General features: G+C 41.3%; 1 protein-coding gene across 10 annotated transcripts; it reads left to right on the forward strand.

Moving 5' to 3' along the window:
* Nucleotides 1–2,733: 2,733 nt before the first annotated feature.
* kif6 (kinesin family member 6) lies at nucleotides 2,734–27,120 on the forward strand. Of its 10 annotated transcripts, none has more exons than XM_085931916.1 (23): nucleotides 3,427–3,478; nucleotides 3,655–3,685; nucleotides 4,168–4,277; nucleotides 5,047–5,121; nucleotides 6,692–6,839; nucleotides 7,160–7,273; nucleotides 8,345–8,474; nucleotides 10,012–10,218; nucleotides 10,308–10,451; nucleotides 10,548–10,634; nucleotides 12,624–12,727; nucleotides 13,194–13,299; nucleotides 13,775–13,931; nucleotides 15,250–15,408; nucleotides 19,331–19,436; nucleotides 19,579–19,634; nucleotides 22,771–22,821; nucleotides 22,909–22,996; nucleotides 23,082–23,217; nucleotides 23,749–23,831; nucleotides 25,098–25,160; nucleotides 26,139–26,254; nucleotides 26,864–27,120. In XM_085931916.1, the coding sequence occupies exons 3-23, from the start codon at nucleotides 4,238–4,240 to the stop codon at nucleotides 26,908–26,910; spliced, it is 2,217 nt and encodes a 738-aa protein (XP_085788042.1). In that variant the 5' UTR covers nucleotides 3,427–3,478; nucleotides 3,655–3,685; nucleotides 4,168–4,237; the 3' UTR covers nucleotides 26,911–27,120. The 10 variants fall into 10 exon arrangements, with proteins under 10 accessions (XP_085788035.1, XP_085788038.1, XP_085788033.1 ...); XM_085931911.1 differs by having other exon boundaries at nucleotides 3,429–3,478; nucleotides 7,160–7,269; nucleotides 26,864–27,117; XM_085931909.1 differs by lacking the exons at nucleotides 3,427–3,478; nucleotides 3,655–3,685 and adding an exon at nucleotides 2,734–2,908 and having other exon boundaries at nucleotides 7,160–7,269; nucleotides 26,864–27,116.
* The last annotated feature ends 801 nt before the right edge of the window (nucleotides 27,121–27,921 follow it).

Raw genomic sequence — 27,921 nt, forward strand, 5'->3', positions numbered from 1 at the left:
ACAGTATTTGAGGAATGCACACTGAAGTTTGATATGCCCTGGCCTAGCAAGAAAAACAGAGGTCAGAAGCCACGACCCAAGCCCGAAAGAATTCCCTTGGACACAAGTACTGACCAGAACCGTGCGCAGTAGAGGAGGGCAGCCTTAAATAGTCTGCCTCAGATGCTGTAGAGGTGCAACACATGGAATGCAATTAGTCATCCCTGGACCTACTTTATTTCATTATAATTGAAAAAAAAAGTGCACATTGTTGTGATAGATTACAAAGCATATCATTGGAATTAAATGCAATCTTAAAATCAATGAAGTTCGACTAAAACCAAAATAAAGTGTCTGGTTGACGATTGCATCCCACTGCAAACTCAAATCAGACACCGCAGCCTTAATTCATGTTAATAATGACAGCGGGAAACCAAATCTATTTGGATGTTCTGCAACGGTTAAGGATTTTTTGTGTCAACATGTCCATCAATATATCTTTACAAGCACCAAATCTTAGGTTGCAATGAGTGAAAACAGCACGGTGCCATGGCAGCGGGATCTTGTTTCTGATCATGCTTCTCGGTCAAAGAGCACTGCAGCGCGAAGCCTCTGTGGCCACCCACAGCCAAAGATGGAACAACACACGGAGGGAGATACACACACAACCGCAAATACCAAGTCACCCAGTGGCAGCATCCTTCTCTTCTCTGTAATATTGGCTCTCTCAAACTTAAACCGCCCTGTTTGGAAAGAACACCAAGATGAGGGATTGATTCAGCAGAAGGGGGGCCGATGTTTGTTGCTCGGCGGGGTGGGCGGGTGGCACGCGCCCGCTTTCATATGCGGCTATAAATATATCGCAATCAAGTTTCGGTGACACAGAAAACCACTTGACTGTTAACTTATTTCTCCCAACTTGTGATTGCAATTCCATCCAAATCGTTGACAATTATCAGACATTCTAACCGGCAAAAAAAAATCTTCAGGATGCTACGTCATCTTTAGGTGAATAGTTCAAGTTAATGCAGAGTTGAAAAGTGTTGCCACAGCTTGGAAATTTGCTGTCTGCAACTTTCTTTGTCCTCTGGGGTGAAACCTCAGCTATTTCAGATGATATTTAAAATAAGAGTTGACAGTTCCCCAACAAGCCCAGCCCAACTCATGGTTTGTGTTTACTGCTTTTTTTCTGGTGCATGTCTAACTATGCTGTATAATTGCTTGAAAGAAAGTGGATGTGGTCACTCCCACTCTTCAAGTCACTGTCACTTTTTTAAGAAAGCGGCATTTTGGCCGACAACACAAAGATTGCTTTGATTGAACATTTAATGACACGTTATGGCATAAAAACCAGCAGGACTGCTTTTGGAGCAATCCTGTGCGTACTGTGTTAAAGGTTCCCTTGAACTTTATAATACAGCACCACATAGTACAAGAAATATTCAACCTGTGGTGCCAGTTCAAATGGAACTCCAAAACATTTTTTACATAATCTCTTTGATTTATTTATTTTTTTAAACCGTGCTAATTTACAATTCTGCCTTTGGCTCCAAGGCGCCGCCTGAACTTCAAAAACGACGTACGCAGTTGTGGGAGCGCTGGCAGAGACTTTTTTTTTTTTTTTTTCCAGACTTGCTGGTTGAGTTTTCATGTTTGTCACAATATAACGAACAGTTTGAAATCACATTGTAGAAGTTCTGAATAACAAGCGTCAACACTGCTCTTCTATACGGTTTGTAGTGGTACTAAAACAAATTGCCTCTTTCCAGTCACTTCTCTAGCTCAGGATTCCGGGAGCACGTCTCGTGTCCAGCCGGCCGGCAGCTCTTCTGCACGTGAGCACCAACATGTCAGCAATAGTCAACTGAAAGACTGCACTGTCTCGTCATAGAGCCATTGTCTTTTGCATAATACAAAATATCCCCAAAAACAAAAGTCGAGCACGAAGGAATGCAGGGCTGCGCGTAGCCCTATTGTCAAACACATTCTTTCCAATGGGTTATCCACAGAAGTCCTCTCAGCAATATTTATCCCTTTGTGGGCACTATTTAGGCTGCTTTAATATCATCTGTATGTTGACCAAATGGCCTTTTTTTCCCGTGATTTATGATTGTATTATAAATTTGAGGGCGGTTTGCATGACGAAGAGCTCCACAAACCTTTGCCATGCGTCTAAATGTGTCGTCATGAGTAATGAAAAACAATGCATTGCCACAAAAACATGCAATATTGTCAGAAAAGCAAAGACTGTGGTGGCGCCAACGAGAAACCACACATGCTTCCTGATTCACTGCCTGGTGAACTGAGAAGAAGGCCTCCCGCTTGGTTATATTTTGGCAGACATCCAGGGCTCAGGTGAAATAGAAGAAACAGCATCACACGCTGAAATTGGAAACGGGTAAAGCCATCACTACCAGCCAACAAAATGCAACATATGCTCCTTTATTCTATAAATACGTATACATATTATGATGATGATGATGATGATGATGATGATGATGATGATGATGATGATGATGATGATTATTATTATTATTATAACTGTTCAACTGTAATGTTTTTTGGCAATATTATTCAAATATTTACTACCATAGCAAAAGATAACTTTGATGGATGATAACCTGAATGATTCACTGGAGGCACGCACACACAAACGACCTCTAAATTATGGTGTGATTGACGGCCAGGCTTTGCCTCCACTTTTCCCTCCGAGAGATCATCTTCACAATTACGATCTCTGGCAAAACTCCTCGCGACTTTTGGTCACTATGCAACCAAGTAAAACACACAAGAGCATCCTGCCAAGTGTGGCTCGCAAGCTCTGCAGCAGCCAGCATACAAAAGCGGAAAGTAAACAATTAGAAAGAAAATGCTAAAACAGACCATTCAGATATATGCTCGCATAAAACCCACCAAGAAAAATACGGCGGTAAGTTGACACGTATCATAACTTTTGCATATTGAAACCTGCTTTTAATGTGCGTGCAAACGCAAGTATGAATTTAAAACTTCACTATGTTTGTAGCGTGTGTAAAAAAAAAAAAAGGTGTATCTCAATAAGTGTGCAGCGATCTTATGTGCAGAAGTTGATCTTTTTTTCTCCTTTTGCAAGCCGTTGTGCAAGATTTATAGTAAAAACAAGGCAATGCAAACAAACAAGCGGAACATGCAAGCAGTTTGCACAACCTGCTCACGCAAACATTTGCAGTAATTGCTCATTTGCATTTAGCTCTTATTAGATCATTTCAGCTTCTATTGGATTGACAAAGTCACCATCCAGAGAAAGAAAAGTGCACTTCTGTCTGAGCACTGCAAGTGACGGCTGGAATAATCCAATGACACAGATGGTTTCTGTGGCCATTTAGCTTGCACGGACAATATTGAGCACAATGAAATGACCACCGCCGCATCATTGCGGCTTTTTGACATTCTGCACACGTCTATGAGAAAGAAAGAACAAAACAAGCATGTCAGTGAAAACAATCTAATCATTAACGTTGTATCCTTTTCCCTGCTTAAACCCACATGGGTTTATAATTCCATTAGTGTGTAAAAAAAAAAAAAAAAAAAAAAACATATGCCAGCACATATGTTGAAGATGAAAACCAAAGAGTGGGATTGTTCAACTTGACCCAGCTGACCTCACTTGAAATGCCATCTACTGCCTGAATCCAGTGTGTTGGTTTAATGTTCAACAGTTTTTCTTGTATCCTTCCAGGAATGATTTTGGCCTGAGTAAGCGAGTTTCTACACTGCGCTCACTACACAACAATGAAAGTTGTTTCATTCCGATAGCTTTCCACATCGGGTGTCTTAAATTTCAACTTTCCTTTTTTGGGGCAGACAATGACCTCACCACAAGAAGCTAAATTTGCAGTGCAGTCAACAGATTGTTGCGTTTTAGGGTGGACTTCATGGCACTTTCACCATATTGACAATTTATGATCTCAATTCTCAATAGAATTTGTCTTTATTAGGGTTGCGGCTAGCTGGGGCCTGTGTCAATTGACGTGCAAAGCCCCAGGGTTCATCCTGGTTTGTTTGTTTGCCGATTGCAGGGCACATAACAATCCCGCTCAATTTTGATTATTCAATTAACCAAGCATGCATGTTTGGGGCTGAATGATTTATTGTTATAAAAAAAAGCTGTGTTTTCTTGGAAGTTGATGAACTCAGCCTTTGTCTCAGGTGTACTCTGTCAACAATGAGCAGCCGACAAGTGGCGCTCTGGAATTAGTGGTGCCCAAGGACATGGCTGATGGCTTTGTTAACAACAAGAGAGAGTGCTTCAGCTTCAGGTGCGTGCCTTTTAGAAATATATTTCTGGCTGACATTATGAACTCAGCTTTTTAGTGTCAGCATTTTCTGTGCCTTCAAAAAAGTATGTCAGCGTCATTATCTGCACTGTGGTGTTTTTTTTCCCTCCTATGTTGTTGTATATCTTGTCCCAATACTTTTGGATCTCACTCTAGAAATGTCTAATTTCAAGACAATAAAACATCAATCATGGCTGTGCTGGAGCCTTGGTGTGCTGAGTAAATAGCAGACAGCAAGACAGTGCCAAAATAAAGAGTTGAAAAGTTAAAATTGTTGTTTCCCAGGTTGCATATAGAAAATAATCCGTTTAGCAGCTCTGTCATTGCTGAAGCAGAACATCTGGTGGTGAACGCTGCAGCCTTATATACCCTCTGGTCTGGTCTGGTCTGGTCTGGGCAGGGCTCACGCCACGCTTCCAAGCCCTAAATTCACAGTTAGGGACTCAGACAGTAGTGGACACGGCCAGTCTTTGCAAACCGCAAACTCCTATAATAGCTTGCGGAGGTTCCCTTATGCCCTTGTATAAATACGATTTCCACATTTAACAACGCTCCTGGGCGGATTCCATTCGCATCCCGCTCATCTCATTTTGTGGCTTGAAGCAAGATTTGAGACTTCTTTAGAAAACGTAATGACTTCTTAATCCATTTGGGAAAATAAAATACGGAACTGGATGCACATGTTTGTGGGTGTTGTTGGTATTTATGCAGTAATTAAAAAGAATGTGTCATTGTTTCTTCTGTTGTCCAGGTTCCAAAAAGTCTTTGATCAAGCAACCAAACAAGAAGAGATTTTTGAACACATCGCAAAACCAGTTGCAGACAGGTAAAGTGATGAACCTTCCGCCATTTTTATTTTAGATTTTGAATATTATTTCATTCACAAATTCAACATCTTGCGGCCATCCAAGATGAAGTCCAGTCACGTTAACTTGACTGCTAACAGGAAATCAGCCCAATGCAAGTGTTTTAAGATGCAAATGAAGGGTGCCTGATTTTTGGTGTACTTGACATACTTAAACCGCTAAGTGGACTCAGTTGGCAGGCAGGATGGAAAGTTTGTGAGTGTCAGAACCTTTACAAGCCAACAGCGCAGAGGGACACTCTCAAGCTCAACTCTTTACAATGTGAATTTTGAAATGTGTAAAAAAAAAAAACCTCATTTGTTGTGTATTTTTAATGGTATAATATGTGTACTTTCTGCAACAACCCAAAAATTGTCCACAAAGAAAGTTTTTTTTCATTGCTCTCCAGCCCTCACAATTCCCCAAAGCAAATCTTCAGCCTTTTAGGGATTATTGTGAAGTCGAAAAGTGGTTCAAGTTAAAGACTATCCCATTCTAGGTGGCGCGGAGGTCAGATGCCAGATGGTAACTGTGGGTAGGCTTTGCTTTCCAGAGTTTATTATTGCCTCTGCTAATATTAAAGGAAATCCCGCTAAATTGCTTGGAGTAGCAGCAGTTCAATGTTTCGCTCCCTAACAACCTTTCCGCCCAAACTTCACTTTGGTCCAGCGGTTAGTCAATGCTTGCCAAATTTGCAACTTGCTCTCCACTTGGGAAAAGAGCCAGGAGAGGGAGTTTACGTGGAATTTCCTGTGTTGTCATATAAAAAGGTGTTTCCTCCTCCTTCACAAGCTTAATTTAACCTTAACGTCCCTTCATCGGTGTGACAGTTTGAAGTCTCCACCGACCAGTATGACGGCGCAGGAGTGTTTTTCTATTCTTTGCAAATGGCCCTCAGCATCATTTTCAAGTCATCAACTTTTTGCAAAAAATCAATAGTAGTTACATTTTTCCACCCTTACCGTGACTCAATCCATGAGCCTCGGGTTGTCTTTAAGGAGGGGTGTGTGGTATTACCCAAAGTGGTCATTTCAATCCCGACACTAGTTCCAAAAAGCAACCATCGTTAATAGTTTTATGAGAGGAAGAGCCAGTGTAGCTTTGGCAGCTACATGAGTTCAGCATTTTCTCTCTAGAGTGTCGCCAATGTCTCGGAAAGCCGAGGAATCGGCAGTGGTAAAAGCTCCAGTGTTATATCTCCACATTTGTAATGTGGATGCCACTCACATGCTGCTTTCAATTTTTCATTTCCCTCAATTGCACCGAAATACTATCGGTTTCCATTGGCCCGATTCAGAACCGAACCATAATGTACCAGTTGGGTGGCTTTTCTTTCACTCACACTTGAAGAGATTTTTCCTTTCGCGTCGCCGTAACGTCTCTCCACTCAAGTACATCCATCTTTTCTCAGGGATTTATATTGTCACATTTCATTTCTTTTGATTTTGTTCTACAGGTACAGTAGTTTAGCCTTCAGCGTTGAATACCTCGTTTGTTTTGCCAATTGAAAAAGTCATGAGCCATTCCTTTCTTCCTGTTTTCTCGCTGCAGTGTATTGTCCGGCTACAACGGCACCATCTTTGCCTACGGTCAAACGGGCAGTGGGAAGACCTTCACCATCACAGGAGGAGCAGAGCGCTACAGTGATCGCGGCATTATTCCCCGCACGCTTTCATACCTGTATGAGTGTTTCACTCAGGTAGGAAAACTTTGATGTTCAAATCTCAACAAAGTTGGACAAAAGTTGTCTTATTTTCGGGCAGAGCTCAGTGTAGATCAGTTACAAGACCCTGGCATTTTTAAATGGTCTTCTCGAGACTCAGGGAATATTTTGTGTGTGAAAGGGAGAGCATGATTCATTTTAAAAGATGTAGCTGAGGTCAAAGGTCAGGTTGGTACCTATATTTCTTTTTTCAGCGCTCTTGAAAATGATTTCATATATATGAACGGCACCAGACCACACTCTAAATGTCCATGACACTTGAATCAGCTTTAAATATCTGCTTTCCACCCCCGCAGGACGGCAGTACCATGTATAGTACGCACGTATCGTACCTGGAGATTTACAATGAAATGGGTTATGACCTCCTGGATTCCAGACACGAAGCATCTCGACTGGAGGACCTACCGTCAGTACGCTTTTCACATCTTTTTTTGATTACAGACATAAAGTTAGCTTATGTGGAAAAACTTGTGCCAATGTAAGTTTTAGATCACTTGGTGTGACACAATCTGAAAATTAGAACTATAAATCAAACAAGGGACTTGATCAGAGCAATTTTGCTCTGTCTTTTATTTTTAATGCTCAGTATATTAATCTTAACTTCCAGAAGACTGTTTTCAGTTGAATTATTTAATGGATGTTTTTTTTTTTTAGTTGTTATTTTATTTTAGCTACTCCCACACACAGGCTTAACTGGATTCAACTGTCCGGTCTGACAATCACACAGCAAAACTAGTGGTTAGGATAGCAGGTCTTTTTTAACAGTGAAAAGACAAATCATGGTTTGAAACATGTTGGTGTAACTGGGCCTTATTCCTCCAGCGCTATTTGGCTGGCTGGAATCGCTTTAGTGTGGTAAATACGGAGACTGCGGGGTTTGCCAGGCCAATCCGGACTGCCAACAGGCGGTCAGATTGGTGATAGATTTTGCACTGAAGGGGAGAATGGGAAGAAATCTTCTGGTTGGTTTTCTTCAGAACTTGTTATTGGCACTGGCCGTAGTCTAGGCCAGGGAATTATCATGAATCATTTTTTGAGCCATGTTTTTCTTCTGTTCTTCTCTTTTTTATCTAAATGTTTTGATTTGACTTTGGTGTTTGTCCTGGTAGCATTTCCTTTTGAGGCAATTCCTCTATTTTGCAGATGATTCTGCCGAAGGTTTCGATAGCCACAAATCATAGTCTTCCGGAAATAGACAGTGCCCGACCTTAACCATGCTGTGGCTGCACTTGCTGATTCAAGGAGAAGCTGTGGCACTGTTGATCCGCCTTTCTCGTCCTCTTCCTGTGTCTCGTGGACTCTTCTTGTCCTTCTCTGCAGCGTTCCGCTATCACCAGACAGACCAAATAATTCACTGTACATTCAACAACGGTTATTCACGGGCACCGTCTGGTCTTGGCTAGTTTGCACTTGTCTCTCATGCTATGTGTTTTATTTCAATCATGTGTTTTCTTACAACACAATAATTGTTCTATTCCCAGAAAAGTCATGATCATGGAAGACACTGAGCAGAACATCCATCTCAGGAACCTTTCCTTGCAGCAGTCTGCAAATGAAGAGGAAGCTCTCAATCTGTTGTTCTTGGGCGACACCAATCGAATGATTGCAGAAGTAAGAGGAGGTGTGGCCGATCCGGGACGTCGTGTCGATATCTTTTTTTTTTTTTTTTTTTCCTCATAGAAAAATCGAAAGATGCAAGGGCCACCTTTTAATTTTCTTTGACCTAAACACCATAAAATCACTCGGTCAAGCAGTTATGTATTGTTTCTGCTGCTCTGTCAAGGCTATCTGTTTAAGATGATTTTTTTAGACCTTGGGGTGGGCCGTGGCCCTGCAAGCCTCTTGAATGGATCAGCCCCTCCACTGAACAGCAGCTGAATCAACATCTTCACATTGAGAACAAAAACAAGAGCAATTTGTAGTAAGATGACCATTGTTGAGCACAATAACGCAATCTGTTCACAAATTGCAGAAAGTGGAGCAAAACATTTGACTCCCATTCACCCCGAGGACGTTGCGCTGGGATATCGGCACTGAAAACTAAAACTCTGTTTTGACGTGAAGTGTGTTGATCAAGCAGCTTGGTGTTTGTTGTTGGCGAGCCCCCGGCAGCCAGCCGAGGGAACCTTTTGTGAACTCACCCTCACTAGGACCTATTGACAAGAAGCTTTCACTGTTGACCTGAAGCGAACAAACAGCATCCACATTGTGGATTTGTTGCTGCCAAATGTATCCCGGGAGTCTTTTGCTCCCTATACAAGGCACTTCCAACAAAAGATCTTCTTTCAATTCTTGCCATATGGACACACACTCAGCAAAGTATGAGCTCATTCATTTCTGACAATCCCCACTACTGTTTTATTGGAAATAAAATTCCGCTTCACTACTTCTCACCTTTCTTTTGACCTAATCAGAAAATCTTTCCCCTCATCTGTTTTTTTCCCCTCAATGTCACACACACGACGTCTGTCTTTTGAACTTCCTGTCCTTACGTCACCTTTATGAGGAGTGGAGTGCAATGAAGTTGATCCCAGTTTTACCTTGTTGCAACAATAGATTGTCCTAACACAATTTGTGCTCAACATGAGCATTGTAACCTTTGCAGGTATGGCCAGTAAGTCATCGGACCCAATTAGACAAACTGTGGCATGCATGCATAAAGAGAGTCCGGAGTCAGAGGACTATTTCATAATGAATGGATTTCATAGAACAGAATTATATTTTAAATGAAGCACATATCAGAGAGCGTGTAACTGCTGGCTGGCTCCATCTTTTTTTCGTTAAGCACCGTGCAAGTGTTTCACATCTTGTTTTTGTTGATACGGCCTGTTTGCGCAGAATGAATCACGTTCTATTTTTAATCTCTTCCGTGTCACAACCCACTGTAACTTCTGCTAGACTGGTGAGCATGTGAAAATCCACCTCAGCTTTTGCAAAGCATCTGTTTACCGCTCATTGTTTCCACATGTTGCAACGTACGTACGTTTTAATCAGTGGAAGCAAGAAAAATAAGGATGAAAAGAAACCCATTCGTTGTTTGAATGAAACACAGATGGGAAGTAAATGTTACATCTTTTTTTTTGTTTGTTTCCAGGCCTAATAGTGTTGTTGATTCATAACATGATGTGGTTTCTTTTCCAATCTTTAGACCCCCATGAACCAGGCCTCTACACGTTCCCACTGTATTTTTACCGTGCACTTGTGTCGGCGCGAGCCAGGCTCTGCCACTCTCCGGCGCTCCAAGCTCCACCTGGTAGACCTGGCCGGGTCGGATCGCGTCAGCAAGACCGGCCTAAATGGCCAGTTGCTCACTGAGGCCAAATACATCAACCTCTCCCTCCATTACTTAGAACAGGTAGTTTGCAAATAAAGCCAATCAACCAATTTATGAGCTGCTACCTTCCTTCATTTAGTTTCAGAATCTGCGTCTTTGCTGTTCTTCAGGTGATCATTTCCCTGTCAGAGAAGAATCGCTGCCATATTCCATACAGGAACTCCATGCTGACCTCGGTGCTGAGGGATAGCCTCGGAGGCAACTGCAAGACCACTATGATTGCTACTCTGGCAGTTGACCAAAGGAACCTATATGTAAGACACCAAAGTGACGCCGTCTTACCAAAGTCACGTTTTTGAACAAAATCTCCTATTTTACGTTGGTTAATCTTTATCTTACCAAAACCGCAGGAGTCGATCTCGACGTGTCGCTTTGCCCAGCGCGTGGCTATCATCAAGAATGAGGCAATGTTGAATGAAGAACTTGATCCTGCCTTGGTGAGACAGCTGCATACTCTTCAATACCTCACTAGTCATAAATACTATAACTCAGACACCATTACACCACATCTGCCATTACAGCCAGGCCTGGGCTTCACTGGGCTTCCAAGCCCTAATTTGATCAGCAAATGAGTCGCTGTTACTCTTTTAGCTTCAAAATGGAACTAAGCGTAACCTACCATGTGTTTAAATGTCCTCTTTAGCAATCCAAAACCACTTTTTTCCAATGTCAGTGAGTTGCCATTTTTTTTTGCCCTTCATCACATCAACGCCTGCTCCTCTTGCCATATTTCAACGATTCGCAGGTTCCATTTGTATTCTCTCCTTGTCTGGTTCACGTGCCCTCGTGACATTATTTAGCCCAGTACTTCATATCTTGAGAAAGCATCCGGCTGAGAAGTATTCAGTTGAAATTGTTCCTAGACACAAATTCTCATAAATAGAGATATCTGATAGAGAAAGGAAATTAATCTCAAACCCTGACAAAGATCCTCAATGGAAGTGATGAATCAATGCCATTTTTTTTTTCTTCAATTGTGTTTTAGTCTCACATGGTAAAAAATATTCCAGACAAGTATGGTTTCCTCAAGAGCGCTAAGGGTTGTCCCAACCCTAAATTTAAAAACGTCAATTCCGTCTAGTTTCTTCCTAAAGCCGTGACCTCAATGTTGAAATTATGGCCTCCAAAGACGCAAAGCCATACTTAGACTATCTTGAGTTCAACCGTGTCGTGATAAAACTGCTGAAAGGCTCAGAATCGTTCTTTTTAAGACGTAATGACTCACCTAAAGCCCCCTCCTGCAATTTTCAACACCATATCATCGATGAGAAAATGCATCTATGATTAGCGCATGGCTTTAAATGCTACACGGTGTTGGGGAGAAAAGTATAAACGTCTCTATTGTGTCACTTTTTTTCTTTGTATTTTTATTGTATTGTGCCCCCCTGCATTGGTCCAAAATGTCCATATCCTATCATTTTGTTGTCAAAAGCTCGTGTTTGGATGTTGTGGGAAAACATGCCTGTGTTTCCTTCATAAAGCCGGGCCCCCTAATTGCAGCATGTTTGTGTGTGGCAAACTATGTAATAGTTGAACTTAAGATGGAACCTGTAGTTAGGCAGGAGTGCTTACACTTTTACTATGTGTGTGTGTGTGCGCGCATAATTGTTTGCAAAAACGATTTGTGTCTATTTAAGTCATGACTATTTTTGCCGCTTGTTAAATTTATTGACGTAAGTTTTTGACATGTCGTTTCCTCAAAATAAGAGCATCATTAATGTCCGCTTCATAAATTCTGCATCTAGCAACGCTGCTCTAACCTGGCTATGCTGACATCATCAGTCACGCATTCTTAGGTTTTTTTTCCGAGGATTTGAAATTCCACCATGGCGTTGTGGTACCAGTGTGGGCTCTGCCCGCTGAAATAGACTATGCTGATTGTGCTGTCCGACCACTGGTGGTCACTTGTTGAGGATGCAGCTGGGAGTCTTACATCAGACCGCAAGGTCCAAATAAAGGGAGGCGCTGCAGCTTCGGACCGCAATGTCAGCTATGATATTTATGTTTAAAAAAAAAAAAAAAAAAAAAAATAGAGGTGGATTACACATGAATATTCTTTGATGCATTTAAAGAGTTGCTTTATAAACTAAACATTCACCTATTATGGGAGCAAAGCAAAGAAAAAGAAGAATTTGGCAATTCATACCTTGGGAGCTAATGTGCAACAGAAGGTTGACTTACAGTATGTTTGGCCTCTTTCATTTTCTTGTCGCCGTATCCAGTTGTCTGGAATCACTTAAATGTTCCTAAAAATGCATTAGCGTTCTAAACCGCAAGATTGTCTCATCACTTGGCAACGGTGACATGACCTGGATTTTCTGTGTGAACTGGAGTTTTGTGTCATCTATCAAAACGTGCATCACGTCTGCCTCGTTTGACATGTTGCATACACGCGTGTTCACTTCTTGTTTTTGTGAAAATTCCAGTTGATTGCGCGCCTGAAACAGGAAGTTCAGTGTCTGAAGGAGGAGCTGAGCATGCTGACGGGAGAAGAGAGAGATGACCAGCTAAGTGTCGAGGAGATGAACAAGTGTGTGTTGTTGCTTATTTGTAAATCTGAAATGTCCATGGAGTCACTTTAATTCTAGTCCATATCAAAAAATGAGAATAACCACTCAGCACTAATGATATGTTTATGTATGTTTTATGATTTTTTTTTGTTTTATTTATGGCCTGCAATACTTCTGCACATTTCTGCATGTTTGCGTGAAAACTAAGGACTTGTTCGGATAGTTTGGAAAGTCGCCTCTTATTCTTTCCGGGTGCTGCTTGGGAAACTTGAGAAACCAATGTTTGGATTATCATCCAGAGATAGTTTATCAACTGACTGGCCCTGTGTAGTTGGAGCGCGGGTTTAAATAAATAGTAGTCTTTGAACAGACCCAACTTTAAAGACTAGAAACACTTTTTAAATATAGATTTGCACTTTTGAGCTGGTGTGATTGATTGTAACTTGAAAGTGCAATGGTTTCAAATTTCTTGTCTGTGTGATTTAGGTTGGAAGAGTCAGTCAAGGCCTTTGTAGATGATCCCGATCCGGGCGTGACAATGACTTTGGGACCAGACATGAGAAAAATCCATCACTGCTTTTATCTGCTGAAGGTAATAGATAAACAATATGGAACAATGCCCATTTTTATCCAGATGTGTAAGAATTCCGACCCAAAAATATGGGAAATGACCTTTCTATGTTTTCTAAGAGTTACCACTCCTACATATCTATATCAACGATACGCTACAAATGGCACTTTTGAATTGCACCTTAGCTTTTCCTATCCCAACAGTCCAAAAAAAAAATCATTGCAATATCTCACTGTCATGAAAAGGGAAGAACATTTACAGTTTTGGTATTTTAACAAGAAACGTTAAGTTGACACACGTAAATTGTCTTTGCGGGCCGCATAAAATGATGTGATGGGCCAGATCTGGACCCTGCGCCTTGAGTTTGACACCTGTGAACTGTCAGTCATCGTCCTCATAAAGACACAGCTGAATTACTGAACCCTTGTCCTAACTTTTCTCCTCCTTTGCATAAGGTCTCATAAATGTGTTTTCTTTTTGTTATTGGTGGGGTCAGACAATGATTCTTGGCATTAGAAGTGGAAAGTGCAGTAACCATGATATACAGGAGACAGCAGCAGCAGCAGCAGAGGAAAAAGATATTCATGAGCACCAGCATACAGAGGACGTTAACAAACTAAAGGAATTGCTGCAGCAGCGTGATCATGAAATCAGTATCCTTTTAGAATATTTGAACTGTCCTTCTTTTAAACACTCAATTTTAAAATATTCATCGACAAGGATAAAAAGAGCTTTGAAAGTTATGATGTGGTCCAGCAATATTGGAGCAACGGCATGCTCTATGTTTCCTGTGACGTCTGCATGACAAATGACAAGAAAGATGGAGCAGAGAGATTGAATGAACAGCGGAAGCTGCTGCGTGTGTGACCACAATATTTGTACTGAATGGCTTTGGAGGGATCCAATGTGGAGCCCCACAAAGAAATATTTTTACCCTGTGCTTCAAGCTTATGGTCGTGCTTAGCATAAATGAAGAGATCAGATGCCAGACATCTCCGTGATGGAAAAAAGGGACACCAATCAGAATACATTTGCAAATTTGTAGTGTGTTCAAAAGTTGGCAACTTCAAAATGAATGCATAGTCCGTTTAATGAAAGACTGTAATGGATGCATCAGGCTGTTGTTCCAACTAATCTCTTTTATTGGCTCGCTGCAATATAAAGGTTGCGGTGTTATTGAACATCCCAAATGTTCTGCTGACCATCAGAGTTTTGTGGTGTTGTCTGTCCACAGCTAGACATCTGCTTATGTCATGAACATGAGCGTGCATGAGGAACATACAAATGTGTTATTTCGGAATGTGCTTCAGTCATCAAAAGTGAGTACTACGGGGTAAGAAGGGATTCGAGTCTTTCAAAGCCGAGAAGCCGCAGTACCTGTATAGGGGAGCCAAACTCGTGGCAAATAAAGCGTGTGGCAGTTCTCCTGTTCCAGACTTCTCGGGGAGCCGGCCAATGTCTATGTCGTACTCACGCAAGTGCAGCCGGCCGGTCAGCCGGTCATCCGGCCAGCCGGCCGGTCATCCGGCCGGCCTCACAAGCATTTTGACACTTGGACTCCAGTAGACAAACACATACAATCTCATCAGTCGAGAAGATTTTGTGGAATCTTGGCAAAGTCCCCGCAGCCTCTCTGGCTCCCCTTCTCTTCGCTGATTCTTCCCAGACCATGACATCTCCCCGAGTCTGTAGGGAGCACATGTCAGCAATCTGCCATTATTAAAAGCCTACTATTGTGCATGCCGTGAGGAAGCTAATGTGCTTTACTTTGTTGTCATTTTTGGCTCACCTCATGGAAATTTCTCTCTATAAGTAACTCATATTCATCAGTCTTGCTTTCAAGCGTATCTGCTGGCCTTCAGGTACAACATATTTTCTCATCTAAAGTTCGATTCACGTGAACTGTAAATATTTCGTCTCTCGGTCTTCACAAACAAAAGACATGTTTGTTCCTTAATTCAGTGCCTATAGGTATCCTGGTCAAGATTTTGAAGAAGGAAAAAAAAAGGGCCAATGATGCCACAATGCAGCTCGCAAGGATGTCCGATGTACAGAACACGGCCGAGAGTGATGCCAAGCCGGGGAACGATGAGCCCGCCTCAACCGGGCCTGTACAGTACATGACAAGAGGTACTTAAAGTTACTTCCTTTTTCCACTATTTGAAGACACGAACAGGACGAAGGACAGTCTTGAACATTTTCCACGTTTGTCCTTTCTTTTCATCTTTTGTCATGTCATCAGTTAGCGGGATTGTTCAAACGTTGAATGGGTGTTTTCAATCAATCAAAATAGTTGTGGGTCAGTCAGGTCCAGGTAGGAAGTTTTAATGTGGAGTAAATATGCTTAAACGGTTGTCCTCATCCTGGCAAAAGCAATCAAACATCATGAAAACATCATCACCTCACTTCATTGTGACTTCTCGCTGCTGTTTAGTAGTGAGAATCAGACACATGGAGTTTGGGAATTGGGTAAATGTTTTGCAGATGTTGTCTCCTGTACAGCTGACATCTAGTTTTTCTTGCTGGATGAGACAGAGAATTTGGGATGGATTAGATGCAGACACAGAAGCCAGGTGATTTCCTTCCTATGGAATGTGGGAGCCCAAGATGATCTTTAGCGTGCCCGTTTAGATTTTCTTACAAGCATCAAAAATCTCTGACAACCTCTTTTAGTCTATCCATCCATCCATCCATCCATCCTTCCAAATCTTTGGAGGGGAAGATGGAACAGATGATTGGCATTTCCATTCATTTTATTATCCAAAGATGATTTGAAACAGGAATATTTTTTAGTTGAATGCATGGTCACGGAACAAATTAATCTCGCATCTCATGTACAAGATAAATATGTTCAATTTTTCTCTACGTAAATATTTTGAATCGAATTTTGCTCCGCAGTCATCCCCATTATCTGTCAGATTGTTCCCAGATGTGTATTTGTGTTCTGAAAGTAAAACGTCATCGCACTGCCACATCCTTTCTGGAGCTTTAGATCCTAATCCAAATAGGAAGAAAAAAAAAAACCATACAGCTAGCATGCTGACGTGATGAAGACTGCAGAACAAGTCATTCCCAGTTTCTTGTGGCCCAGTCAGCGTACTTTTAACCTTAGGTTGAATACAAGCGGAATGCAGATGTTAGTGAGAGTCAGGCCATTTAAGCATTGAGACACGCTACTTAGCTGGGGCAGCTGCATTTATTTGAATTTTCCTGCCTGGTTTTGTCTAAGTAGATGATGATGAACCAGAGGCCTCATAACTAGTTCAGTCATAGCCACCGGGCAGTGCATTTTGAGCCAGCAGCTCATCAAATTGAGGCTGTGCTGCTGTCTGCTTTAACCACACTTCCTCTCATTTTTGTATATCTGTGCCCAGTGTGGTAAAAAAGGCCAGTGGAGGGCTAATTGTTAACAGTGTCTCTGAAAGAGGAGCCTATTAGAAAAATAAACACACATTTGAATCCAGTCAAGAACAGATGAAGGGGTGCAAATCAATCAATCAGTCGGATAAATGGAAGATGATGAACAATGTACCAATTTGCAGTAGTCTTTTTGAATGCTACTATGGAGCACAAGTTTACCTGGTCTGACTTGTCTTTGTCTTTTTTTTTTTGTCTTCATTGCACTGAACATAAAAGTGAAGCATGTGCTGCTCTTCAACTACTAAATCATACACAGAGCTCGGCTCTATCTGGGCCACATAATGTCCATGCCAAATCTTTCATTTAAAGCAAATACTGTAATAACATTAAAAGACAGTCATTTGATATAAGGCTTTTTTTTTTTTTTTTTGTATATTTTGTTTACGACGCATGCTTTTACATGTAGGCTACTCCAATGATCATGTTCTGGACTAAATCAGAAAATGTCTCCATCCAGTCATGGTCCACTTGCATAAATATACCTAGTCCACATGAGACGCGCATGACTGACATTAAAGTCCATGTAAATGATCCAGTTGCTCCATAATCAAATCAGAGGACTCGGGTCACTCCTGTCAGTCTCTGGCACAATATGCATTGAAAAGAGTCTTTTGCACTCCAAGCATAATAAGTGACCCTGTGAACAAATTTTGCATAAAGTTAGTTTTGGCCAAAGCCACTCCATAAAATCTGAAGTACAGGCTTCGAATAATATTTTTGTACTCGTAGCTTTTCATATTTAGCGATAAACTCTATCGTGAAAAAAGTGATTAAATAGTAGGTGGGAAAACGGACCTTGGGACCTTGACAATGAAACATAGCGTGCCTCATACAAACGCACCTTCGTCACCTGCCTCAAAAAAAAAATATTTTGAGACGTGCAGCCACTAATTAGGTCAGTTAGGTCATTGGATGATGATATTTGAGTCAAGTTTTTTCTGCTTCTGCATTCAAAAGCCTCTATTGTGATAGCGATCTTAACAGATGTCTCCGTTGAAAAACCCTAAACGTAATGACGACCTTTGCGTGGAAACCATCGCTGCTATAATTTGCTCCTCTCTTTCCACTGCACATCCTTCGATGTCAGCTCCCAAACTTTGCCAACAACACATAAAACGTGGTCCATAGGGAGTTGATTTTTCTTTTTGATGACCACACTGGAAGAGATGTGCACTTACTACTAAATGTTGATGTTGTCAGAAGTACAGCCCCAACGTGTTCTCTGCACGTAGCAGTCTAAGCTCCTTTGCGAATTTCCTTTCAGGTTGATTTATTTTGGTCTCTCGCAAATACAGACGAATGTTTTCTTTCAGTGTACTTTGTTTTTTTGAGCTAATGAATATACAAGGTGTTCCTGTAATAATTCAGAGCGGTGATGACTTGTTTTAGGCTTATTAGGGCTGACAGGAGACTTGAGACGTCAAGACTTACATCTTACTATAAACTCTGCTAGTGTGTAATGAGATGCTGATGCGTCTAGCAGACCTTCTCCACGCAGCACGCCGTCTTTGAATTAGGTTGAGGCTTTCGTGGCAGTCTACCTGTCAGAAGATTTCAATCGAAGCATGGCCAAAATGTCATGTACTGAGGCAAATGCATCACATCATGAAAAGAAGAAAATCTGTCATCCTAACACATTCCTCTGTGGCAGTCTCACTACTTCATGGAAAAGAATGAGTGAAGTTATCCATGTGATCTCATTAGCCCGCAAATGATGTTAGTACAACATAAAAGATGTCATATTGAAAATACGCCCGGAATGTTGCGCCTTAAGTCGAATGAATTGCATTTCCCTTAAGAAGGCCAACTGTTGAGGTTGGCCGGGGCAACACAGGCTTGCGAGATCCCTGCTGGTTTCAATCAGGATTTTCCGAAAATAACGACCCAATTCCCCACCGTCCTTGTCCCACATGAGTAACTGTCCTCCGTGTCTGCTTTGTTGCGAAATTCTCCTCAATGATGCATATGAAAGCAAACTGCCAATAATGTTATTGCATCATTTGCATCTTCATGACATTTTTGAAATCATTTAGTCTGCCCCTCACTGAATATTTGATGCCAAATCCAGGAAAAAATATGTTGCTATATAACAATGATTATAGATTTTTTTTTTCTTTCTCCAACCTAACCTACAGAAGCGGTGAAAAGTGTTTCACTTTCTTCCACCTTCTTTTTTCTTCCTGATTTTTAGTATCTTGCTAATTAGATTTCATATTCACAAGGCTCTTTCCATGACAAGCATAAACCCGTGTAAGCGGATGTTTACAACTTCAATAAAAATGCTTGTTAAAGCGTATTATGAGCACCTACCGCTGGGAGGTTCCGTCCTTTCTTTGCATGTGGTAAATTGTGCTACGGGGACTTTCTTTCCTATACTGCTGATGTGTTCCAAATGAATGTTTGCTATATACACTATTTGTCTCTCTGTTTACTGGAAGACACCAAGTCCTCTTATTGTTGTTACAAGCGGGAGGTCGACAACGCCGCACATCTGGCAGCCAGACAGCGGTCGGGGTCTACCTGTGGAAGTGAAGCAACTCAGATGCTGCTGAGACGGCGTATCAGTTGACTCATTTATTTCAGACGTATAGAAAGCTAACAGCTGTAGTTGACGTGTTTTGTGTTTCATTAGCAGGAGCGCAGCTCTCAATTGGAAAGCAGGAGGCCTTTGAGAGCTTTGCAGCAGACCATGTGGACCATCCTGTCATTGAAGACAACAAGAGTCTGCTCAAACAGAGGTAGGTTCGTAGATTTAATATGATCATTAATAAATAGAAAATTGAAGAGCGGTTGCTCAAGCAGTCTAAACTTGCTGAGATCGCGTATCCTCGTGAAATGGAATGATTAGAAAATAGTTAACGCCCTTATTATTTAAAACAGGTCAGCAGAAGCCAAAAAACTTGGGGAGCAACTTCATGATGCCAAACAAAAAATCAGTAAGTGTTTTTTAAGAAATGACAAAAATAAAAACAGATGGGATCTTACCCTATTGCTGTGCATTAACAGTTGAAATATTATAAGCTGCAGTATCCTCAGTCGCATGTAGAGCAAGCCACTTTTATTATTTATTGGTGCGTTTCCCAAGAACTGCGGCACCTCCAGCCGCCAGACACCCCACTAAAATGGGAAACATACAATTGGCATGTCACTGGTGTCGGCCTTCATATGGTTCACATTTGCCAACCCCGTTTTTGAGTTTCATCATACACACAATGCTGTGAAAAAATGTTTGTCTTCTTCTCAGATTTTTCCCCCTTAACAAAGTTCAAAACCGCATGTTGTTTACTTGGGTTACCTTTACATTTGTTTGAGGTCTGTCACACACATCCAAATATGCATCATATTATTATGAGTGATGATTCTCACTTGGCGCTTGCTTCCTTAAGACACAAAACACGGTACCCTGGATTCTGCATTTGAAGGTGTAAAGGTTGATTTTGAAAAAAATAGCCAGCAAACCACTGGCTTTCTGTTCAATATGACTGCATTATTAGACACATGGAGGGAGCTGCATTCCTTTTGGATGAGCAGTGTTTTTCGTGGACGGTGGTTGCCTCTTCTGGCTGGAAAGTGGTGCTGTAATATTAAGCTCGGCGTACTTGCCTGCCATCTTGGAAGCTCCGCTTGGAAAATAAATGCAATATTTGTCTCGAGCGTCAGAAGGAGCGCAATATAGATAGAAGCTTTTTTTACTGCTTTGTCTGTTGGATGCTTTCAGCATTGGGCTCAAAATCAAAGCGAGGAACAGCAGCCTCTGCAGACTTTTGTCCAAACATTTCCTTGGTTTACAGGATTATTCTTGGCCACTTTGTCCGCTTGTGGAATGGAGACTCACCAAAGGAGCATATGGTCCAAAAAAGTGCACAGACATATATTTATTTTGAACCATGGTTGGTGCACATATTGAACAGTATGCATGGCAGCAGGATATGGAGGGGAACTCTTCATTTCTGCAGCAGATGTGAAGGATAATGTTGATGCATTACATTCCTATGTCCAGCATATGCTATTTTCTATTTCATTCTCCTTGGCTTTAATGGTAGAAATATGGAAAGCATAGATGTTCTTTGTATCCACTTTCCATTCGATCCACTGCTCCTCGAGCCATTAACACCTGCTTACACATTAGTCCAATGAAAGCACGGGTTGTGTGCCCAATGCTCAATTTTAAATATCTGTGTTGAGGACTTGAAATTACAACCTATAACAGGCTATTGATTTTTGATTTTTTTTAAATGCACTTAAATGAACACACACAGAAACTGGATAACATTTATCATCTCGCCATGGTGCAAGTTGAACGAGCTGCTGACAAATCATTCATGTGGCTTATAACTGGAAATTGTTGTTTTCCATCCACAACATGACTTGTGAGGAAATAGCATGGGGCTTTGGGGGATCCATCTACAATGGACAAAAGCAATCTTTGATTTCTAATATGTCACAAATTGTGTTGTCTTTGTTATCCTCGCATCTCTTAGCATCGTTTCATTTCCTGATTTTTTGACTGACTTTGAGTTGACTGACTTATTATTGTCAATGGAAAAACAGTCTTGAACGATAAGTCCCGGATGTGTTTTTCCACACATCTCAACTTTTACAACTGCTGGTACCACTAAAGGTGTAACATGTGACTCATAGAAAGAAAAGGAAAAATGTGGGATTTTGGCCAGCACCTGGTTTCCATAGGTGAATCCTGCTGCTGGATAGTTTAAAGGTACCCGCGATCAAACTCACACCCCCAACAACTGGCTGCGGGATCGCTTAACAGAGTCGTACAAATGCACAGTCTACATGTCCGAGACTTGGGGGATTGTAATCGAAACTCACCGCAGAAGATCCTGCCATCCAATACCTTAAAAAGCTTTCACTCCTACACATAATTGCCTGGGTAATTTACTTGTCTTGCTATCTGATATACTGTCCATTTCATTTCATCTCAAGCTGAAATGGCTTCCTTTCTGGTTGATATTGTTTATACCCCGGTGTTGCTAATCATGATTGAGTTCAGTCGGTTAACATTTACTCAACAGTTGTGGCTCTGAGACGTCACTCACGTATGAAATTGAATCTTTTCAATTCAAGCTTTTAATGATTGGCACAGAGTATGACGAAAAGATGACTTGGCCATATGTGTGAGTCCCACAAGTGAGGCAATTATCTAAATAGCCTTTTGGATGATGCTCGCCCTTCTCACTCACGTTCTCGATATGCAGATGATCAAAAAAAGAATATTTTTCCCGCGTCTCTTTCAGAAGCTCTTTGGTTCATGCGCGGTCCGGGAATTTGGGCATTGATCCTATCAGCGGTGAATGTTTTCACATTTGACACAGTTCATTCAAAGCAGCGGTGAGTCTTGGCTCAGTGGTGAATTCACTTCTCATTGCTTCCATACATAAATCGGAAGGCTAATGTTCCTGTGGTCGCGTGTGGTATAGCACTATTGTAAGCATGTCCATCGACAATTTTTTCCAATGAGATTTTTTCTTCTTCTGGGCCGATATATGGATATATTCCTTGTTATTTTGACACTCTACATGGAAACACACCCATATTTCTTAATGGCAGCTTGAATTGATGGCACCTTTGGTCAACTTCTCGGTGGCTTGGGCATATGGAAGCAGAGCGTTACAAAAAAGCAGACATAACCCTCGGCTCACCTCTCAGTATAAATGAGTCTTGCATAAAAGCACATCCTAAGCAGCCTGGTAATCATCATCATGTAGGTGCGCACGCACGCACGCACGCAGCTTGTCTCTGGACAGGCATGGTCGACATCTATAAACCAGACCTGCAAATTGTGGTCAAGCGAATGGACAAAACCGCAGCAGTCTCTGGTACTGCGTCTGGAGAATAATTTGGATGGAACGGCAACAGCAAGTAGGAAAAGCAATCTCTACCTTTTCCTGCTGTGGATTAGTATGACAGAACAATCAATGTGTACTTTGTCGTATGTGATTAGAAATGAGACCAGCGGTGTCATGTAGATTAGAATTCTGTAGATTCCCCCCCCCCCAAAAAAGATAAAGTCCAAATTTTCATTCCATTTTTTTTCCCATCTCACTTTGTCAGATGAATTGAAGAAGCAGTTGGAAATGCGTCGAAGACAGAGTGCCGCTTACGGTATGTTGGTAAACAATGCTTCGCATATCTTCAGATGCATCAGATCTTCAATGCTGACATTTCTTTTTATGCACTGCGGTGTCGTAGGTGTGATTGGAAATCACAAAGACGTCGGTGTGGAGGTGGATCCAGTGGAGGAAAACCTGCGGGAACACATTGAGCAAGAAAAAAAGATGTGAGCTTCATTCAACTTAACTTCTAATTCCATCACTGGAGCTAATGCAACATATGTTGTACTGCTCATATCTTCCTCCCATCAGTTACAAGAGCACAGCTTGTCACTTGAAAGCATTGAGAACAGAGATCGAACACCTGCAACTGTTGTTGGAGAGGGCCAAGGTCAAACTCCACAAGGACTTCCAGAAGTGGTGGAACGAGGAAGCTTCCAATGTGCAGGTGACTGAGCTCATTGCTCTTCTCGACCCATCTGGAAAGACCACGTAAACTCCGGCAAGGGACGCATAATGGTTAAATCTCAAAACTACTCCAGAGGGCCTTAAATGTGTTTTTTTGAAAACATCAATCGTGGCCTCAAAGGACATTTAAGTGCATGTAAGTTGATCTGCACATGTCCCTGACTTTGGAGGCCTTTATTGCACCAGTGTGACCCTTACAACCACTGTTCAACATCATACAAGAAAAAGGTCCTTGGTTATTTATCATTTTTCACAGAAAACGATTCCAGACTGATTATGCGTTCACTGTCGGATTTATGTTGAAGAAATATGAGAAAAAAAAAAAAGCTTTTTAGTCATTAGGCTGTCTGTTTCTGATATCAGGCTTGAAAGTCGTAAAATTGTAATTGTAAGAATTCACAGTGAATAATAGAGATTCAAAAAGGCCTTGTTTTTGGATGTGCCATTGAAAAGCCAGTGACATTTTCGCTCTTAAATTCTCTCCGTGACATGTGACATGAATGATCTACAGGAGTCGAAGGATGAAGCCAGAGGTCACCCAAAAATCCTGCATGGAACCTCGCCCTCATCCTCACCTGGCACTCCAGACTTTGAGTGAGTTTCTTTCAGGCATCTCTTAAGTCCATGTTTATGATCTTTTCCCGTACGAAGGCGGCGTCCCAGCTCACTTTTTATTTGTTGTGCAGAAAATACTATAAACTGTCATATGGTGTTTTTATTCTGGGTTACTGCCATACACTATCAAAAGTTACTTGAAATTGCATTTGATGCATTTTACCCTCCTTGAGCTGTCACTTTATCATGTTTAGTTTGTGTCCCAATGATCCCCGGAGATAAGTTGGATGGATGAATGGAACATTTTGAAATTGTTGGCACCCCTAGAAAAAAAAAACCCACAGTGGTCACAAAAATCGAAAGTAAAGTAAAAAGTGAGAGCAGAATTTGCCAAGCGGCGTGATGACAAGCCACAAAGCTTTTACACATTTTTGCACATCAATCGTGGCCTCTAAGGGTACTTCAAATTTCCTATTGACAGATGAGAAAACTGGGACATTTTGGCAAGGCACATCAAGTCACACAAAAATGAAGCATACCAAGAAAAGAACAATGCCCCTACTGTGAAACATGGAAAAGGTTGTGTTATGTTCTGGGACTACTTTGCTGCATCTGGCACGAGATGTACAGGGCACAATAAAATCTCAAGACCATCAAGGTCTCCTAGAAAGAAATGTGCATTGATTTAAATTCGATTCAACATCTGTGGAAAGAGCAGAAACAGACTGTGAGGAGAAAGAACCCTTCAAACCTGACACAACCTGTTGAGAAGTGACCGTTACAAAAATGTACAACAAAAGTTAAGGGTACCATTTTTTTTAAAATACCACAGTTGAAAAGCATCTATTATTGGTTAAGTTTAATATTTTATTCATTTATTCTGCTCTTGTCGGATTCAAGTTATATCTGCGGGGGTCATTAGCAGAACAATTTTGCCCATGTGTGCATGTTTTCAGTCACGCAAACCATCTTTTCAAAGCTCTGCATATTTTCAACATGGGATACTAATTGGCTTTTGCTGCAAAAAAAAAAGGGGGGGGGGGGGGCTGATACTGACAACAATGCTTTGTTGTAATAATTAGCATGCTTCCAGTCTATAATAACAACCATATTCGCCGGTCTCGTTTTTTTAATTCTCCTTTCAAAATCATTTAGTTACTAGTATTCAATATTTCATGTTAGTTTTAATCTATCCAGTCATAGTACCTTCCAAATCTAACAGTGCTCTTTAGTTGAGTATTCAGCTAGTATTTACATCACTCATTTGTCTTTTGAATGCAATTTTCAAATTTCTTTCCATGTTAGAACTCTCATTCCCAAGCCAGCGTGGGCCAATACGGTGCAAGAGGAACCAGCGGCTGAGTGGAAGTAAACCATTCCTTCGTCAATTCTTGCAAAATATTTCTACAATTATATTTCAGTTTTATGTTTCCTTTTATGGGTACACACTACACCCTTTAAATCCGTCACCAGAAAACCACAGAGACAGACAAGCATTCACACAGCAGCAATCAATCCCACTCTATAGATTCAACAAAGGAAAGGTCAGAAGGTCAAAATCATCTGATTCCATTTTGATGGTGCATTTCAAGCGTCATAGCAACCTCAAGGATGCTTTCATTATACAGACACATCTAAAGTGGCAATCAGGAGAAAATACGGCTACACAGCCACTTTGCATCCAAAGCTATGTTTAATCTGACATTTATTCACGCAAGCAACCATAGTAACACCCAAGGGGAAAACAATGTATAGTGTAACATGCCACAAATGTTTGAGGTAAGCGCTCTTTTAGCCTCTAAAGCAATATTACATTTCCTCCAAGATTTGTTTTCTATAGAAATTCCATGACATATAATATTCCTAACTTTTGGAAAAAGAACAACCCGCAACCATAATGAGGATAAGCGGTAAAGAAGATGGATGGATGGATGGATGGATGGATGGATGGATGGATGGATGGATGGATGGATGGATGGATGGATGGATGGATGGATGGATGGATGGATGGATGGATGGATGGATGGATGAATGGATGGATGGATGGATGGATGGATGGATGGATGGATGGATGGATGGATGGATGGATGGATGGATGGATGGATGGATGGATGGATGGATGGATGGATGGAGGGAGGGAGGCAAGAACTAAATCGAGCAAAAGGCTTTTAAAATCTTGCCCTTAATATAATCGTACGCATTTTGAAAGTTATAGCTTACTGAATGTTTTGATTGAATAAAAGATATTTATGGCTGCACAGTGCAGATACATATTGAAGAGTTGGAGACTAATTAATGGGGAAAACAAATACACATGCCACATTAAGCTTTGCCTTTGTGTTCCAGGGCCCTTTCCAAGTCTTCTCTCTCCCCATCTTCTATCCCCCGGACTGGAGATAAGCAAACTGATGCAGACATCCTGGCTTTCATCAGAGCCCGGCAAAACCTCCTCACCAGGGCAGGTAATACACAAACACACTCGGGTCGTATTGATTCCCAACCGCATTGATGCAAACATTTTAATATTAGAGAGGCTGATCTTTTGAAACCTTAACAATCAATACTGCCCTCTAGAGGAGGCAGGAATGAATCTTTTCCATGAGCCCGTTGTCTCGACTGAGATTGTTCCGGCACGTATCTCCTCTCTGATGTAGAAGCCACAAATGAGCTGAATCATTTTATTAGATTTTTTTCTACCAGTGCCCCATTACGTGTCTAGAAAGCATACTATGTGCATCTTCCCGTTATCTTTTGTGTCATTTTAGTAAATCCTCCAACTTGAGCGATTGAGCATAAAAATGTTTTTTTTTTTATTGTCTTGTGGTTTTTCCAGCAGATGCTCCCACGTTCTTCCACTGTCTATTTTTTTGGGCGGGTGACAAAAGGCTCATTTGCATGCTTGTGGTAATGGCGATTGTGCTTTGACAGCAATTTCATTTCTGGGGTCATTTTATCACTATGGTATTGGTTTTTACCGATCAGAAGCAAATTGGATGAAGGATTCTGTTTCCAAATGGGTTCAACAAAGATTTCCCTAAAAAGAGGTGCAATCTGTGACTTGTGTTTTCCAGGCTCTCTTCAGAACTCACCTCAAGTCGTTTGGAAGGAAACCCCATGAGACCTCAAATTGTCATCAAGGAAAATGGGGACGATCAATACAGCGGCAGAATATAAATAAAAGCCCTCGTCATCCATTTGATATGAGCAAATGTTGTTTTAAGATATGAGGAAGCCAGCTGACTTGAGTACGTCATGACTTGTAACGTCTTGAGTGTCAATATGTGGCTGTAAATATAAATCGCTGCTAAAATAAGCAAAGTATTAACATGTTTTTTTTTTCATCCTTGCCAAGTTCAAACTCTTGTTCGGTCTTTTATGATTGATTCTGATACAGATTCTTGTATAAATATTCATCATAACCAATGTGACAGAGTGTTTTACAAACTGTAAACAGTTGGACCGCCTTCTTCGTAATAGTCGGCATAAAAATTCTCCGAGCTCTGAGCCGACTGACAGGTATGAACAAGACCCAGTTGTGCTGTTTCTCCTTTGACTTGACTCCATGAATGCAAACTCCATCCCACAGATTCATCCCATCCGGTTGCCTGAAAGCTCCTGACTGATTCATAGCCTCTGTCAGCATCTGCGGGTGGGTCATCAAAATCAAGGCAAGACCGCCCCCTCACCCCCAAACAGAGAATAACCAAGTGGGAGCACTTTGTTTGTATGCCTTTGCATTGATTTGTTTGACAGACGAAGCAGCTGCACAATTTGCATCAGGGTGTCGGAGTTGCCTCCAAGAAAGACCGAGTCATCTTCAAGTCACGACGTGTGTTTTTTTGAACTAAAGACTCACATTTATTCATAGCTGATTTGTTCCCCCCCCCATTCATCCATAAACACAAACGCCTTCTCAACCTGGTAAAACCGTTTTAGGATCGGTCATGCAGGCGTCTGGTTAGCAACAACAACAAAAACTGAAGCTTTCGAACTTCATGATATTTCAAATTACACGACTCCCCTTTGACACGTGTCAAGCTAACAGTCTGTATTATTTTGACAATTTCCACGAGGGTGTTAAATCATTCGTGGTGGGTTTATACGATGTCTGGGTTTCCACTCGACTTGT

The sequence above is a fragment of the Syngnathus leptorhynchus genome, chromosome 15 (genome assembly GCF_054491065.1).
Source record: "Syngnathus leptorhynchus isolate UIUO chromosome 15, UIUO_Slep, whole genome shotgun sequence".
Taxonomy (NCBI): Eukaryota; Metazoa; Chordata; class Actinopteri; order Syngnathiformes; family Syngnathidae; genus Syngnathus; species Syngnathus leptorhynchus.